At 41.3% G+C, this 18,850-nt stretch overlaps 3 protein-coding genes across 12 annotated transcripts in view; 2 read left to right on the forward strand and 1 right to left on the reverse strand.

The window, feature by feature from the left end:
- LOC106741596 (protocadherin-15) overlaps window positions 1-18,850 on the forward strand; it is a 130,417-nt gene that overhangs the window by 22,683 nt on the left and 88,884 nt on the right. The gene's annotated exons all lie outside the window — the stretch shown is intronic.
- Window positions 4,740-7,458, forward strand: LOC106741543. Its single transcript, XM_014613672.1, has 3 exons — window positions 4,740-5,930; window positions 5,994-6,131; window positions 7,240-7,458. Exons 1-3 carry the CDS (start codon window positions 4,887-4,889, stop codon window positions 7,456-7,458), a joined length of 1,401 nt encoding a protein of 466 aa, XP_014469158.1. The 5' UTR covers window positions 4,740-4,886.
- The window catches only part of LOC106741603 (uncharacterized protein C15orf61 homolog), a 100,115-nt gene continuing 93,862 nt past the window's right edge, over window positions 12,598-18,850 (reverse strand). For 5 of the 8 annotated variants that reach the window (XM_014613760.1, XM_014613761.1, XM_014613758.1 and 2 more), the window contains 3 exons: window positions 16,807-16,998; window positions 14,904-15,147; window positions 12,598-13,445 (listed from right to left, as the gene is read on the reverse strand). In XM_014613760.1, the coding sequence (XP_014469246.1) occupies window positions 13,249-13,445; window positions 14,904-15,147; window positions 16,807-16,917 (552 nt within the window). In that variant the 5' untranslated portion in view covers window positions 16,918-16,998 and the 3' untranslated portion in view covers window positions 12,598-13,248. The other 3 variants (XM_014613763.1, XM_014613762.1, XM_014613764.1) reach the window with 3 other exon arrangements.

An 18,850-nucleotide genomic window follows, 5' to 3' on the forward strand; every position in this document is an offset into this window, starting at 1 on the left:
TTGCGATTTAAGAACGCGCACGAATTCCACGTGCGCCTCTCGGTCTATTGGGGCGATTTCATTCGAGGCGCGGCCGCGTGTTAAGTGTGTCGGCCGGTCGATTATCTTCCCTTCTCGCTGAGCACAGGTGCGAAAAGCGCTCGGCAACGGCCGCCTTTAAGTGATCACCTTGCCAATAATCAGCAGCGGCCCGGCGCGCAACGTGGTAACGCGACAGTTAATAATCGCGCGCCGATCCATCCGCGGCGCCGTTTGCACGGCGCGTAACCGCGGACGGGCGAAATGTATCGATTATCGGGCACCGTTATCGACGCGCACGATCGCAGCCGGGGGGAAATGCGTGCGCAGAAAGAAGGTACGATTCTATTTCGCGCTTGATTTGTGGACGCGCATAAATTAATGCGAATTCAGTAGTCGTCCGTAACTAGCGCGGTAAATCAGAGGGGGCTGCTCCCTATCTCCCGGTGACTGTATGTACATCGCCGGTTTCGCCGAGACGCCGGCCGGGAAGCCGGCGATTGGACGGCGGAGGCTCCTAATTCCGACCGTGACTCACGAGCTCCTCGAGGATGCGCGATTATTCCGTGAGCGCCCGGAAGGCTTCATCCGCTCCCTCTCTCTCTTTTTCTCTCTCTCTCTCTCTCTCGACTATCTTACTCTCTTCCTCTTCCTCTCTCCTCCCCCCCCCCCCCNTAAAATTAACTCGCCTTCGATGCTCGAACTCGATCGGAGTTAGATAAGAGACGGCGAACTGGACATCGTCCACTCGACTGTATTCGCTCATGTGCGCGTGTGCGCGTGCTAATAAATAAATCAACAGATTTATTCGCGCTTCGGCCAATGTTCCGTGTACACTTGGAGTTACCGTCGTGGTGTACAACGAAGTGTACATACACAACAGGAACATTTCTGCCTTTTGAATCGTTTTCTTCTTCTTCGCCCGTAATCGATTCCCTTAGTTGCGACGCGGAAAGAACAGGTTTGAACGATTTTTCTGTATCAGACGGGTGGCGAGCGAATTTCACCTTGCAAACACCTTGAAGTGGGCCAACTTTTGATTCAGGTTCTGGGTTACGGTGAAATCTCTGGTGTCGTTTTTAAACGCGACGTAGGTCAACTTGTAATTTTTTCATAAGTTTTTTATTATTTTGAGATCTGAGTCTTTAATCATCTTAACATCTTTAAATAGTAAACCGTCAACCGGATCGAGATCGAGCAAATTTCAAGTCTCGGGTTCGTTAAGCATGTACTACTTGGGTTTGTTCTGTAGAGACCCTTTTTTCTAGAGAGAATTAAAAGGGTCTGTTCCTCAGTTTTGATATAAAGCCGCCGGATCCCTTTTATGCGAGAGCCGTCCATTTAGAAAGATATTAAAAGCGTGACCAGCTTTCTCCGAGCATCCACCTGCACTTTACCGGATGGATGTTGCCGTTGATGTTATCTCTTCGGTTCCGGAGCATTATTATTTTACACGGTGCGTTGCTCCATTTAGCCTTTCTTCCCACCGAAAAGTAGGTTCGGGCGATGTCAGCACGGCGAATGCGATACCGCAACGTCATGCGTAACTCTGTGCGTAATGCGAATCACACACAAACGATATTGCGACGATATTGCACGTCGCGTCGCAAACTATTCGCTGAGCAAGTATTAATTTCGTGTCGCGGGAACAAGAACAAGAACGGTCAGCGAAAATAATACACCGAGACGAGGTTATTTAAACATAACAACGATGGACTTCTGAAATTCAAAGAAATCTAAAGATCGCTCAATTCGAATGTGGCACATAGAGAAAAAGGTTTCTTTAGATTTAGCACTTCTATTTATTTGACTAATTAATAAAATTTGTTTCATAGAAACGCCATATGCAAAATGTATTTGTTTCAGTAAAAAATGTGCCGTTTCAATTCAAGAAAGAAATAGTTAAATAAAAAATTTTTTAATTTAAACAATTTTTATCGTTTCGTTCAAGAAAACTCTATTATTTAACAGGAAGAAGAAAAATGATTTGGAATAATATCTTTTAACCGAACAAAATATTATTTGGTTACAATAAATATGTAAAATGAAACAAATAATTTCTTTATAAGAAAGTCTTTTGTTCCAAAATTTTTATTTAAAATAAAAATACATATTAGTTGAAAAGTTTAACAATCGTACTTATTAATCGAAACATGAATTTTTCTGGAGCATGTCAATAATGAAATTTGTTTGGATGCAATATTTATTAAATTTGAAGAAACCTTTTTCTCAGTGCAATTGCACAAAAATTTAAACACAGCGCGTGCCCCTATAAACGTAAGGAAATAATCATACTTACATTCTTCATTTCATATAAAAGATGAAAAAGAAAAATGTTCCCAAGCTTTTGCTTGAACAGTAGAAAGTCAAATTGTCGCGGTAATGTTGAGATATATTTGTATTCGTTGAGATGGTTCGCGGTGATTATACAATTATTTCTATAAGCGAATGCGACATTCTATTTTTCCTCCTTATATACATATCTGTATTCATGAGACGTTGATAGCGCGCGCGATTTTCGTCTGGCGAATTTTACGCGTCAGCGATCGGACCTGTTGAAGCATTTAATATCGCAGTAGATTCCTGGTTACAAGCAGATGCTATCTCTAGAATAGCGCCACGGCCATTGGGACATGCAAATGGAGCTCTCGTGAGCCTCGCGTTAAATTAATTGCGCGCGATGCGGATACGTCGTTCTGAGACCTCATCTCGTGATTACTTCAGACGTGTAACGTGTTGTATAACGTGTGTGCGTTGATTCTAAACCTCACGTCAAAGAGGAATGAACCTACGGCGAAATTCATATTTCCTTCTTTTTTCATCTATGGGAGAACCTTTTGGAGAAATATATCTATTTCTATAATACCGTTATATTTCTTATGTGCTCATGGAATTTTGATATTAGAAAAATTTGGTGTATATATATATATATATATATATTGATATTGATTTGATCTTATTTACTTAAAGATTAAACAAATCAAACAGATATAAGATAAGACCTGTGAAACTCATCTATCATGATTGCTTTAACAACAGCAATCTAATAATACGAATATAAGTGTTAGTAAACACGAAGTATGCTTGTGTCGTACATTTGCTCGCGATTGTTTTCGTAACGGATGTCTGTAACTCACTATACACCTCTGGTTATATAACAGATTGTCACTTTATTAGTCTTCCAAACGATAATCGTGTCTACATCTATATAACGTATAACAAGTTTGATTTCTTGCTTTAAGGTGTCACGCGATTCGACAATTATATTTCAATTAATATCGGCGACAACGTGCTCATAAATATCGGGTATACGGACATATATCGCGATGGATTTAAGAATTAATTTAAGAAATGAACTCATCAACTATACAAGACTACTAATGCCCGATCGATATAACACGTTTTACATTCCGAATATTTGTCACGTTTGCAAGTCGACAAATGGAGGCGCAATGATATCGTGTGATTGGTGCTTCATGGTTTCGTACATGCAGTCCTCATCACAAAAGGCTTTACGAAGAAGAGCATTTCTTTATCTGCGTATTTTTGACGAAGTTATTAGATGGAAATCCGTGGTACTACACACGTTTTACCTCAACCGAATGGATCAATCAGAGGCACGAACTAACGCAATTAGCCAAATGTAGACTGTCATATACATTGCATCGATACGAATACCAAATGATATTATTCACCAAATCGTGCCTTATTTGCCATCGACAGGCTGGACTGCATCATTGTTATATCTGCTTTTCTGCCAACTTTTGTGGTGATCACTTACTGGAGTTTTATGGGTATCATTATTCCAGCTGCAAAAAGTTACAGACATATGTCAATTTCAATATCGTTATTCTAATGATGTCTCATCCATATAAATTCTTAACCACCTTTCGTAATAATTACTTAATTATCTAAAAGAATTTAAATAATCAAATCTAACCGATTCAAGGATGTAACATACCTCGTGCGTGATTGTATCAACACTTTGTTAACACCATTATAAACAATTTACAAGATCGATTGTAAATTGAAATAAGATTGAAATAAGAGTGTTTCTGCGAATACATTGTTATAAAGTGCGTTTTATGTAACAAAAATTCAGTTTAAGACCGTTCGTCTGTATGTCGAAAATTAATGCATGTAGTGATCATGTGTATAATGTAAAATTTTAATTAGTATTTTGAATAGTTTTCCTTGTTAAATATATAATAATAAATGATTCATGCATGAACTGGGACATGTAATATTCTCCATCTCTATAATGAATGATGATATAAGTGAGTAATTTGAATAAAAATAATATAATTTTTAACGAAAATCAATACTTACATTGTTATTTAATATATTATTGAAAATTATTATTATATTATGACATTAATTTTATATTAATCTTGGACATATATTGATCCTTATTGTATCAATCTTGAAGTTCGGGTTGAACTCAAGGCAAAGCACATGAAGCTTATATATTACAGTTATGTCAACACGAGAGCCATCTAACAATACATACAAGTACAAGCGTTACTAAACAGAAGATATTCTATGCCTTTGTTTGTATATTTTAAATTTAATTACCAAGGTCTCGCGCGATATCGGATTGTTGTTGATTGTTGTGTGTGTCTCCAATTATATATTAGATTGTCAACAAGATGGAAGAACACTTAAGATTTCTCGAGACGTACGGAAACATATATAAATATTTCATTATTTTCCTTCTTGAACGCTAATTTTGCACGAATAGTTGCCGGAGCGGATTTCTATACAGGGTATAACAAGTACTGTTTTTTTCACCATAAGTTGTCGTGATTTGTGCTTTAATTTTCAGTTAACATTGATTAATTTTCAGTTAACTATATAAAGTGCTCGCAATGAACGGCTGCTCAGATATGTCGCAGAACCTCACTACTAGAGTCGTTAAATATATAGGACGACAGACGCCCTTGCACTACAACAAGTGTTTTTATCCGAATATCTGTCATGTGTGCAAGTCACCAAACGGAGGCGCATTGCTATTGTGTGGACGGTGCCGCATGATTTCGTACTGCAGCGTCAAGCACAAAATGCAGCACATGTGGCAACATGAGGACATCTGTTCAATTATAGAAAAATTGTTAAAAGAGAATCCGTGGTACTACACACGCCGTTTAACCGCATCTGAATGGTTACGATCGAGGGAAGAACTAAAAAATTTAGTCATAAACAAACTGCACCGGCCATTGGAGACATACGAGTGGGAGATGTTCATGCGCGCAAAATCGTGTTTTATTTGTCATCGACAGGCCAATTTGCGTGCCTGCGGTATTTGCTTTTCCGCCAATTATTGCTCCAGGCATTCAGAAGATTTTCACAGATACCATAGATCTATTTGCAAGGAACTCCTAGTAGCCCTTAATTCATGTATCCTTATGGGAATTACCAAACAATCGATGAAATTTAAAAAAGTTTCTAACTTTACGTGGAGCAACGAGTGTCCTTTAAATATGCTTGAGTTTATTGGATTGTACTTACATCGTAATAACAGAATCTGGGCTACAAATCCCTGGACTATCGATCTTTTTAAAGTTAACGATTTCAAATATTCTACATATGCGTCAGATTCGCTTACATTGTACTACGGAATGAAGGATGCAAATTTGGTACACCTTTTGTCGAAACCTGTCTGTGTCATTCATATTGTCCACCCTAGAATTGTATGTAAATCTTTTTTTCAAGCCTGGGAGCTTTCATTGCATCTCTTGTGTCCTGATGTACAGAAAATAATAATTGTATTAATAGGATCAGAATTATCGTTTAGATCGCGTACACTCAAAATGTGCGCTGAATGCCGTGCACGTAAGAAAAGTATTATTATTGAATATTATCCGAAGATGTATGAAAATTATGTCGTATGTACGGAATTTAGACGCCCGAATGTGATTATAGGGTTTCACCAAATATATACAATGTTATCGAAAGAATGTATCACACTATTCCAGAATCAAAATTGTCCGTTACTTTTCACAACATTATTTAAATGGGAAACAGAACAGTTGGTAACTAATTTCTATAACGTTCTGGGTACTACTACACAACCTCTTTTGGTTACAAAAAATAGATTCAGCTCTCTCATTCCAGTAATGACAGCTGAAGATAATAGTGTGTGTTACTGTAATAACTATATTATTGTCTACAAGAATTTAATGGGTTCAAACGAGCAAATGTAAGGATATGGCGAATTTCGTGCGTAACTATGTCCATTTTGATGACATAGTTGTTAAAATATATAATGTCAATTTTGTCTGTGATTGAATTAAAAATATTATTAATTGGAGTTGCTAATTAGAGTACACATTTGGACATACAGGTTTGACATACACGTTTTGATATACCGGTTACATTATTTTTTATTAAAAATGTATTATCATTTTGATGTATGTGTGAAATATCTCAAATTTAATTTTCCTATAATAAAGTATATTTTGAATATCTATATTTATATTTCTTCACGTATTTTGGTTGAAAATTATGCAGTACTGAACACAAGTTAATATTAATTCTCTGATAATATGAAATTATTAATTACCGAGCATATACCTAGGTACTTTATTCTTTTAGAAGGAAAGGATAATCCGCGTAGAAAAGTAATTTATTTTCTTAATCTTATGAATTTTAAGATTACAATCAAAGGTTTAATGTAAATAATTAAGGAAATTTAACGTTTAATGATTGAGCAGATTAAATTGATTTAATGTAAGATTCGTGTACCATGATTGTTTTATGTAAGAATTATCTAATAATACATACGAACATAAACTTTACTAAACACGAAATACGGTATGACCTTTGTCGCATTTTTCATATTTGTTTGTGATGTTCGGCGTGATGACGGGTATTCGTAGTTCGTTCTCTTGTATTTCTCTCTCTCTCTCTCTCTCTCCAGTTACACATAAGATTGTCAACAATTCGTGAGGCACAAGAACATGTATAAATAATATATTGGTGTTTTCCATACGTTAGTTTTACCCGAACAGAAACAAAGAGGAAATATCTCTACAGTACATAACAAATGCCTTTTCTTTGCTTGGAAGTCATAATTACTTGTCACGATAACATTGCCGGTAATGTGCTAGTGGGCATCAGCTACACAGAGATATCTTTATGGTGAGAACCGTTTCAAAGGCTGGACTCAATACAAGTACAGGATCAGTGATACTTGCACAATATAATCGCTTTTTCCAACAGAATGTTTGTCATGTTTGCAAGTCTGTAAACGGAGGTATATTGATATGGTGTAGTCGTTGCAGTATGATTTCGTACCCTGAATTGGACCACAAAAGGACTGACCGAAATCAACACAAGCAGATCTGCAAAGTTTTAGTGAAATGTTTAGAAGAGCGTCCGTGGAACAAAACGAGCAATTTAACCGAATGGTATTCATTTACACAGGAACTAGCGAATTAAGTCCGGTCCCGTATGTCATGTCGACTACTTAAACACGAAATGGACATGTTCATGTACGCAAGATCGTGTCTTATCTGTCGCCGTGCTCAGGCTGAACTTCGGACCTGCGATATCTGCTTTTCCGCCAACTTTTGCTCGGATTACTCGGAAGATTTTGACAATTATCATCGCGTCAGCTGTAAGGAGTTGCGGATATCTTTCAAACTAAAGATGGCTTCTTTACAATATCCTACAAAATCGTTAAGCTTTCAAAGGTCTTAGTAAAAGCGAATCCCCTTCCAACATGTTTGAATTTCTTCTACAATGATAGTTTCAATTCCTGCTACAATGATATTTTCAAAACATTTTTCTCTATATATGATATGTATCACATGGAAAACTTGATACTTGTAATTTTGTAGAGACTCCGACAACTTTTCCTTTGAAAAGTTTTCAACTCTTATTGAACTTTCCGACGATGAAATATTTATCAATATCTGTATTTGTACTTCTTCATATATTTTGATCGGAAATTCTTCAGTACTGCACATAAGTCAATATTAATCCGCTTAACGATGATGCTTAGTTAAGCAAATTAAATTGATTTAGTACGAACATGCAAGATTCATGTGTGGTGATTGTTTTTGCATGAATAATTTCATGATACATACGAATGCAAATTAAATCTGATTTTTACATCAACATATCGAGATGTCCCGAAACGATCGCACGTGAGATGAATTCACTCTGAGATTCGCGTCGCGGCGGTGAGTGCCATGCGAGCGGCGCAACAGCGCTTTGCGCGGCTGGCGCGCGCCCAGGAAGCGGAACGGCAGGAAATAATACGTTGCAGCCTTCATTCCCTTCGTTCGTTCGTGTCAATTATCCTGCCTTTTGTCGTTAGGCAACGTTATTTAACGCGACTCCACCGGGGCGCTCGGCCCAGCTACGCTCTGTTACGCGACTCCCCGGGTTATCGTTATCGGTATTCCGCTGTCCCGGGGAAACGGGACAAGTTGCCTTACTGATTCGCGGGCGCCGTTCGGTTTGTCGTCCTAGCGAGCGAACGCGCGCGCCCTTCCTTACGAGCGCCCGGCTGGAAATATCATTAAAACGTGTGGTAGTCGCGTATTCCCAACGTGTAAACTCGATCTAATCAGCATAACTAGCCCGCCTCGATGCTCCTAACGAGTCTCGTAAAATTCCCATCCACCGTCCTACCCCGCCTTCCGGCCACCCTTCTACCTGGCTCACTCGGAGCGAGCAACCGCGCGGGCCAGTCGCTCGTGAGACCCCGGATCGCTCTGGAAAATCTCTCGTTATCTATACCAGATAGCAGATTGGATATATCTTACACGCGGCTGAGTGGCCGCTCGCGATCCTGCTCGGATCGAATCGGCCGATAACCGCCATGCCCGAATGCGCCGGTCCGCCGAGGTCCGGTGAGGTAATATCGCCGGCCGGCGTGAGGGTAATTACAGATTTATCGGCGCGAGCCCCCGAGCGAAAACTGCCGTTCGCTGTTTTACAACTGGCACTTCCTTCCCCGGCGCTTTTCGCGGAGATTGCAGCGGCGATCGCACACGTTATCCCGCGATATTCGGATTTCCTTCCCGCCGGTGGAAACTTCCGATAACTCTACCTCCGCTTTTTCGTGATTCGCTTTTCGAAGAGAGAAATGAGAGAAAGAGAGGTTGAGGATTTTTCAGCTGGAACTGACCGACGTTGCCGGAAACGCTGCTTCTACACTGCTAAATCCGAGCGTGTAATTTTTACGCACTTACTGTGCGTAAAATCGTGTAGTCATTTTTTTCACGCTCTTTTACGCGTGTTACTTCGTTACGTGTTTGATCCGTGTTACTCTGCAATTAAATACGTACGCTTACGTATTAAATTACGCGTTTAAAGCGTGTAATTTAATACGTGAGGATTTAACATTTCATCCATTTTCAGTTTTCTCTGGCAAGAAACATGTTAATTAACGTATAATCATGAACATATTGAATTTTTAAGATAAAACATATTTCTTTTCTAAATATATATACTATACTTACTATACTTACATGATAAATGCATAAAAAAGTTATGGTATTATAAATTCGTATTATTTGTATGTAATTATAATTATCTAGAAGATTTGATGTGTTTTTAATTATATGGAACGTTAAAAATTAAATATTATTATTAGTTAGGGAGAAAAGCGTTATATTGAAGTTTTTACGGATGAGTGCTAGAAGAATTTCCTTTCTAACCAATTACATATTTCCTCATAATTACACGTAAATAAGAGGATCTAAATATGTAACATATTTTATACTCATACTTTTTACATATTTACATTAAATGGCAAAGTACACATTTCTTCATGTACAAATAACAAACGGTACAAATTTAATTTTTTTTATTCTTTAAAAAAAAGGCATACAGTATTGTTGTGCAATCGACAGCTATGTTTTGATCCTCTCGTAAGGACTATAACAAGGAAATTATAGAAAGGACATAGGGAAATCAGAGACGTCTCGTTGGCGACGGTCACGGAGGGTACAGGGGTCGGTGAAAGTCCGCTAAAACGTCGACGTGAAAGCCGGCAGCTAATTAATACTTTTATCCGGCCGTTATCGTCGTGGTCATCGTAAGATAAATGGCCGTTCGAAGACGTGCGTGTCTCTCGTGGTAGCGCGCCAGTCGCGTTCGATAAAACGATAAAAACGTCCCTGAACGCTGCGTCGAGAGAGAGAGACTCAAATAAACGAACGCTGCATTGCGCAATTTCACGGTTGGCTAGCGAATTTTTATTCGTCGCCGGTTGCGAAAACTCCAAATATCGCTGCACCTGCGTGCAGGAAACGCTGATAATGCCGTTAACCGAGTCCGCCGGGGAAAAATCGCGGGTCACCGCGGGTTTTCTGCGTTTACTTTCACCGCGCTCGTTTCTCGATTCTCGACGGCCGCGCGGACGCCCGCGATCACCGATTATCGATATATATCACCCGCGGCAGTGATATATTAATAGCCGGCAATCTCTCTTACGCAAAGCCAGCAAATTATCCCCGAGACACGCTATTTACGAGATCGGGAATTGATTACGCCGGTAGATATTAGGAAGGACACGTTTGAGCGTAATTCACCGTTCGCTCCCGCAACCCGTACTCGAATTTAAGGGCGCGAGTTTCTCACCCGAAAAAAAAACGAGCGAGCGATTTAAAAAAATCCCAAGGTACAAGCGTATTTTAACAGGATACTTCGACGGGTTGACTCTCTATCGAGTAGCGGCGCATGTCGCCCAAGATTACAACGATACCTGAGTCGAATTCGAATGGGGGTTAAGCGTTTTCCGCAAAATGTGAAAAAAAGGCTAAACAAAAAAGGACAGATATTTAAATGGCCTTTAAGAAAAATCTATTTTAAAGATACTGCACTTCTTAACTTCTCTCTCTTTCTCTCTCTTGAACCTTTAACTCTACAGATTTAATCTTCATATTATTTTGAAGCTATAAATATTCTTAAGATTTCGATTATTAAATTCACATGAATATTGAAAGCAACCTATTTTGATGTTAGAAACAAGGAAAACGCATACTGAAGATGTCGTCGTCAGTCAAAGTGGGAATAAATTATATAATTAGGATTTAAGCTAGCTTGTTACTCATCAGCTCTATCAGCTAATTCAGCTATCTCAGTTCCTCTACTGTGTTGTAGAATCGTAAAATCAAACGAACTGTTTTCGTCGACCCCAGCGAAAGGCGTTTATTTATTACACATTATTATAATATTTTTGAAAAAATATCCTTACTCATCGTTTCTTATGATTTTTCTGCCCTTTCCCTACTTTAATCGAACGGAATACACATTCATACATTCGGGTCACTCATAACCCTACCTTTCAATTCACGTCCTGCTACTCCACCTTCCCTTGCGAGGGTTAACAAAGAGCCCAAAGTTTCGAGTAGGCTGGCACCACTCATCGCGTTCATCAACGACAATATCTATTCTTCGGAGGCGTCTTATCGCCGTAACAAGGAGCATTATTCGACACCCCGTATCGATTAGATTGACGAGGGGACGCCGCTCAGACGACGCGCCTACCTGGAAGGAACTCGAAGCCTGGTATCGCGGCTCGGTTGCCGATCGCGATCCGCTCACGTCAGCAGTCGTAATTAATACGAGTTATTATGCGTCGCATCGGGCACGCGTGCTCGTAAATCGAGGAGTTAAACGGTCCATCGGCCGGCGAGCACGCCGTCTGCTCTCCCGTCGTCGTCCACGGAAGCTGGGGCGGATCCACGAGCCAGTTGGCGTTAATGCATCATCGGCAGCCGGGAAACACGGGTAGCGGTAGCGGCTAATTAGAAAGCCGCGTTAACGTTGACCGTGCGCGTTGTTCGCACCTTGTTCAACGCGCGGATCGCCCGCGGTCGCTCATTAACGAGACCTCGCGTTATCGGCGCGTCGTCGTCGGCTCCCGGTCGCGCTCAACCAGATACTAGGAGGCTTCACTGCCACTCGCTCCGCCGGGGACTCGAACGATCTCGCACCGCTCATACGAGCGTTTTTTCGCGATTTTAATTGACCGGAGCTACGACTGGCGCGCGTTACCCCGCCGGATCTGTCGCGGCATAACTACGTCTCAGAGTACACTGAGAAAAGGATTTCTCCGAATTTCATCAATTTTATCGCATCCGAGCAAATTTCATCATTGGCATGATGAAAGATTGAGTGATTTTTAAGATTAACGATTTAAAGATGTTTCGATTAATAAGTACGATTGTTCGATCTTTCGGTGAATACGTTTCTTTATCTTAAATAAAAAGTTTGTGTGAAACGAAAGTTAATTTTCTTATGAAGAAATTACTCGTTCGATTTTACATATTTATTCTAACTAAATAATATTTTATTCGGCTGAAAGATGTTTAATAATGATAGTGCTCTTTCTGTCAAATAAAAGAGCTTTCTTGAATGAGACGATAAAATGTTTACCCAAACGAATAATATTTCGTATGAGCATATATGTTGTTTCTGTAAAACAAACTTCAGTCAAATAAATAGAAATGCTAAATCTAAAGAAACCTTTTCCTCTGTGTATTCAGAGGAGATTAATATTTCTCGAAGTGAAATTTCACTGCAACGGATTTCGAGAATAAGGGGGGTTATAAGTTTCTGTCGAAGTTGACACTTTATTACGTCGACTGGATTGCTGCAAGCTATAATTACAATACATCGTTGCCTCTAAAAAGAAATAGAAATACATCCTCCGGGCTCTGTGAATGAATCAGTTCCCAATCAGTTCTCGAGTTTCACGAGGAATCAGCGAGCGATATAACTCTTGTATTAATACCGCGATAAAACACGAATGTTCCGTCTGGGATGAGAGAGAAGAATGGGATTGCTTGTTTTCCGAGGTGTAAATGTGTTTATTAACATCTCGCTGACATCGTTCGCGACGACACTGAACGGACACCATTCATACTTACACTGAATTACGTATTATTTTAAGAACAGCTCAATGCGGCAACACACGCGCACACAAGCGTAATCTCGTAGTTCTCCATTTTGTTAGTTGAGGAAATTAGCGTCCGCATCCTCTCCGTGCAGATATGTGCGTTCACGACGGCGCTGGGACTTTTTGCGCCACCTCGCTTAATCCCATCCCGTCTTCGTACTTCCCTCGCGCCCGACAAGCCAGCCGGGACGTCGACACGACGAGGGGATGAAAGGGGGATGTAACGAGCATCCGCCGCCGTTGACATCGTCCTCGGAGTAGGGCCGTGACGAGAGGCCTCGATACGAATTAGCGTCGGTGTAAATCGGGCCTCAGTATTGCGAGCCTTTGTCCTCCGGTAGCAAGAAGTAGATCGTCACGTCGCCCCGAGGCGTCCTCACGATCTCGCGGTGTCGGATGAGCTGCGTGGCCGCCAGTCCGTACATCAGGGTGGGAATACCTGGTGGGCCCAACAAACAGGGCTGAGCGGGGAGGGGGCGAGTCGGACAGAGCGGGCGAAGCAGCATTGCTGAAACCCGTTCGCCATGGCTAATTCCAGATCGGAAGAGCGTCAATGAAACGAGACGTTGACCGTGGAAGGACGACGCCGTCCCACGTTCCTTCTCGTCGGACGTCGGAAATGAAGTCAAATAAGACCGCCTGGTAATACGAGCGGTTTCTGTCACGACACCCTGTTCCGATCGTTACTTTAGATACGCAGTGAATTCAATTAAGTTAGACGACAGCAACCGGCGAGTGCACGGGGTGTCTCGGAACTGCCGAGAGCTTAATCGCAACGACGAATCCTCGGGCGAACATTCGGGGTGGGCGTTTTGACGTTGGGAAATATCTCGCGTACGCCGGCCGCGACGTTAAATATTGGGCTGATGCGAAAGTTCGTCCCGTTCTTGATCGGCTCTTCGATCAGAAATCCCAAGATCTCGGCAGGTGCGGGATCGTGCAGCTGCCGGAGAGACGGCAAGTCATCGATCAAAACGGCGCACATTTAATTGATTGATCGATTGTATTTTAAAATAAACGAATGTTATATGTATATTAAAAAACCGGAATCAACTTTTTCATCGATCCGATACCTCGGTAATTGAATAATTAAATTGAAAATATCCGAGAAAATAAAATCGCTTCGAAATCTAATCGGATAATGGCTTCACTTGTTATTGTTGTTTATTCGCGTTTCGGATATCTCATTCACGAATATCTACACTGAAAAAGAGTGCTATAGTTCAAGTAATATAATTATATTACTTGATCGATAACATAATAATATTTACGTGATCGAAATAAAATGTAGGTGCTCTAATACACTTTGACAGATATTTGTTAGAAGTATAAATGTAATTGTATACAATGATATTTTTTCGTACAAACAGACACTTGCATGTGTTGAAATAAGTGCGATAAATATTAAATTTATAATATCGGGAATATCGGAATTAATTTTTAGAAAAAATTTACCGGGCAGAAAAATCGAAATCATTAAGTTTCTTCAATTGGAAAGAATGATTACATAATTTTAATAAATACTCTCTCTTAAATTTAGAACCATTTTGCACCTACATTCAGTAATTCGTTTACGAATTAAAGCACTACTGCGTACAAATATTTACTACAAGTTTAAATGAAAATATACTCAAGTTGATAAAAATATGATTTGATTTAAGAGGCTGAAAAACAGATGATTACGTTTACTCGACTTCCTTTTCTGCGTGCGTTTTCAACTTCTGGCGACTCGAGAGCGTCGACGTCCTATTTCAGTCGGGATAAAAGTGGCCGTTGAACATCGCGTAAATAACGGCGCCGGGTGCTCCGCGACACCCCGTATTCGCGACGTGACGACAGGATTTACGAGCTCGTCGGCTGGCCGTATCTAACCGACGTAAATGAACAAGGTCGCGTTTCCGAACAACCCGGGGGCTTTCTTTTTCGTTCGCCGAGCGGCCGGGCGGACGGCCGTTCGCGGGCTCACCAAGGTTCAATATCTTGATCGCCTTGAAGAATCTGTCCTCGCCGCTGAGATCCTGCGCCGGCCGCTTGCTGCAGTGGTACTTGATGTACGGGAAACAGCCGGTCCTAAGCACGTGGTAATTGCTGTCGCCCGCGGGCCAATTGAAGTGTGACATTCCGCGCTGATCGTTCGCCACGTCGACGTAGCGGACGAAGTACGAGGTCCAGGGGGGCTCGCCGCTTTGCAATAGGTAGCTCGTTAAGACCTGTGTGCAACGCGTGTGCAATGACATAAGGCCACTTTGTATACCGTCGTCGTCATCCGTCGGCCGTCGAGGGAAGGATCTCTCGCGCGCCCGAGAGAGATACCACCACCGGACAAAGTCAAAGCGACCGTTACGATCCCGTTACGTCTTTTCTCGTACGTATCGGCTCGTTAACACCGCGCTCGCGGCCTTTCCGACTCGCCGTGTGTACGAAAGAAATTAACTCGTCGCATTGGAAGTGCCGGAGATACCGAGAAACTTGGGGAGTTCGAGCGGTCTGCTCGAAATGCGCGCGGCGTCGCGGCCGGCGCCGTTCCTCAGCACGTACGATCGTGTTACTCGCAGACTTTCCGTTTCACGTTACCGTAAGACGAGATTGAACCGCGGCACAGGTGCAACTTTGCGTGACGGTACAATAAGGTTTTCGAATCTTACCCAAGATTGAAAGAAGCGAGCGACAGCAGCGAGCGACACGAGCATCTCAAGTGTCCCATAGAGTATCAAATCACGAGATATTTGTATGCGGCAAATGTTGTTACTATATATGCAGTCTTGAAGTTTCGAAAGAAAACCGGTTTTTTTCCCAATTTCTCACACGTCCCTCGAAGAAACAAGAAATATAGCTCCCACTTAAATGTTTCTTTAATATTTTAAAGTTAAAGTTAATAATATTATGTAATCAAGGTGCAATTTTACTTTTATCAGTTTTTTGGCCGCTTTTTCGCCACATGATAACCGAAAAAACAATTGAAATCTGTCTAAAATCTTTATATCTACGAACATAACTTCTTAATTTAACCGGATAACTTGATTCTGACAAAACTCCATGTGCAGGCGCTCGTGCATATGTGTAAGTTACATCAGCCGCATTCGTGTCAATTTACTCCGAATGATCACTTTGAATAAAGGAAATTATATTTCTAAACAATATTGTGCACTAACGTTTAATAACTGGATATAGGAAAAATTGGCTAAAATTATGATATTTCTTATGAATACAAGGAAATCGCGACTGGTAATTTCAAAAGCGACGGAACAGTAAAAGCAGAGACGGGCAAAAATTTACTCATCACGTTCAATTTTAATCAAATTAGCCACGAGCTACCTCGTGCATCGAACAAACGCGATACCAGCAAATTTACCGTAGAGAACAATATGCTTCTTTACTTATTTACTGAGATATAATCCGTGCGACGATTAATCCGTGCGATTTCCAGCCCCGATCTTCTCTACAGAGGTGCAACAGCTTATCTTTCAATTGCCGGGATTGTTGGGGATTAGAATTGTACCGTGAGTTTTGCCCGAGCATGTTGTCGTAACAGATCAGAAGAAAGAAGCGGCGGTCACGTTTCGCAATTCCTCGACGGAACATACACAATGCATACTCCGAGAGTGACGGATTCTCGGGGTCTGTTCGACTGCGTCTGAGACCCGCGGGATTATCCGAGTGCGATCGCGGAGCCGCGGGAATGGAGACACGTGAAGTGTAACACGGACGTGTATTGTTACGTAATTAAAGCGTCCGGAGAAAGTACGCGGTCCCACGAGAGAAGATTTCTCCCGAAGCGACGAAAAACGCTGCGGGACAATTGGGGGGACGAACTGAAATTAATTAACGGGGCAACACACACACACACACATACACTCAAGGCGACTTACCTCCGACGCCAGAGGCTTATTTTTGCCGCGGAGGATTTTCGTCCAGAAATTACGGGCATTTCTTGCGGCGAGCAGCGTCCTTCGCCCGACAATTTGCGGTTTGATGATCATTCGCGGCGGAATTCCACCGATCGGAGAAATCCCCTCGAGAAATCAAATCCCGACGATGTTCGTGGACGGTGCTCCTTTGACCTGAAATTTTACGCCGGTAAAATTCATTATCGGCCGTTACTGTACCGTTACGGAAAAAATTGAAAGTCGTGAAATTTTTAGACCTCAATGTAACGTACGAAAGTGCAGATCCATCAATTATAATTGCGGATCCCGCCGTAAGCTGCTTGGTCATCGAGTGAGATACGCATTCAGTAACACGTTTTCGCGGAACATTAATCACGAGAAAGTCGATATAAATTAAATATGAAAGACGGCGCTTTTAAAATAGAGGACAGGCGTTTTCTTCTGCAAATTATATCCGATCAAAAATGTCAAGGTATAAATAGCCCTCAAATTATGCAGTTGAATGTATGAACTTTGTTAAATCAATCCTCGCCAAAACTGAGGAAACGACAAATCGTCTGCTTTAGTGGAAATTAAATAAACTTTAGCGGAATAATTCAGCGACGAAGACGGTTATTAGAATATGCAGTGAAATGCGCAAACACGCGAAGGATAAAAGTTCCCGAGAAATGACGGTGTTCTGTGTTAATTCCCGTCCGGAGGGAATACCAAGTTTAATCTCTGATCTGAGAAAGTTTAACGTGACATAAGAATTCGCGAATGAGAGGAGCGGCTCAATACTTCCAGGAGAATCCGCGCGCGCGCGCGCGCGCGTACGCCTTAAATCCTTGATAGGAGAGGTACGAAAGCAATCACATCGCATTCAATAGTGTCGCTTGTCATTTCGCGGGGTGGGAATTCGTCACGGTACGTACCGTTCTACCTTTCTAAAATAAACACGAGGCGAGAGTCGCTCAAAATGTCAAGGTTAACGAGGTTCAATACGATCGCCCGATGATGGATCGTGTCGCGCGGCAACGTTAGCGTTTCTGTTTCTTACGCGCGTGATCACGTGTCAGCCTATCGGGACGTATAATAACGTAATTAATGGCGCGCATCTCAACTTTTTCACATCGATTTGCGCGAATTTGTTCGTTACGCGGCTTTGATTGCTTCATCGAGACAGCCGCGAAGTCCCTTCCAGGAATACTTCGGGCCTCGCGAGCGAGCGTGTCGTAATTGCGAGGCCCCGAATTACGCCATTATTTATGCAATGCGACTTTAACGTTCGCGGTGGAAACGCGTGTTCGTGCGGCAAATCGCTAATTACGACAGACAATCGATTCAGCGGGAGAATATCGGTCATATTCGTGGAGTGTTACGGCGCGCTAGATTCACTCGGAGGGAATTATTCCGTGTTCGCAATTATTTTCGTAACGATCGAAGGAGTGAATATATCAGATAATCGGTCGGACAATTAGATTCGTGCAGATCGAATCTCACTCTCGGTCGTATTGTGGGTCACGATGCGGCGATAACCTCTTGATTTAATTGGTATTTATATTTATAATACAATCGCACTTGCGAGAAGAGAGAGAAAGAGAGAGAGAGAGAGAGAGAGAATCGCATTACTAAAATATATCTTGTGTACATCTTGTAGCTTTCGTATTAATAAAGTAATACTTTCGCTGTAATAACACTCTATCCATCAAACATGAAGTATATATACTATACTATATATAATTAGTTCCTATGTATCCTTATTCTATATATTATATATTCTTTCTACATATAATTGTCAATTTTATCTTCTTTTATAATTATTTTACGTTATTTCTTATATTTTTCGAACATTGTTTTCGTGTGTTCCCTTTCTCCTCTATTTTAATAACTTCCCAGGCAGCACAAATATCCAAAATCGGGACACGAGGCGTCTTTTAGACGTCTTGAAGTCGTGTTTAAGATATCGTGATATAAGACGTCTTTAATATGTTTCTAAGACGTCCAAATGACGTCTTAATTCCCGACTTTGGACATTCTGCTGTCT

Source organism: Dinoponera quadriceps, unplaced genomic scaffold, assembly GCF_001313825.1.
Source record: "Dinoponera quadriceps isolate SergipeBrazil2010 unplaced genomic scaffold, ASM131382v1 scaffold586, whole genome shotgun sequence".
NCBI lineage: Eukaryota > Metazoa > Arthropoda > Insecta > Hymenoptera > Formicidae > Dinoponera > Dinoponera quadriceps.

Bases quoted from the DNA above. Each gene is read 5' to 3' on its own strand.
- LOC106741543 (XM_014613672.1), top strand. From the start codon at position 4,887: ATGAACGGCTGCTCAGATATGTCGCAGAACCTCACTACTAGAGTCGTT. The intron at 5,931-5,993 runs GTGATTATAGGG...ACACTATTCCAG, and splicing joins CGGAATTTAGACGCCCGAAT to AATCAAAATTGTCCGTTACT. The intron at 6,132-7,239 runs GTAATGACAGCT...TTTTTCCAACAG, and splicing joins GATTCAGCTCTCTCATTCCA to AATGTTTGTCATGTTTGCAA.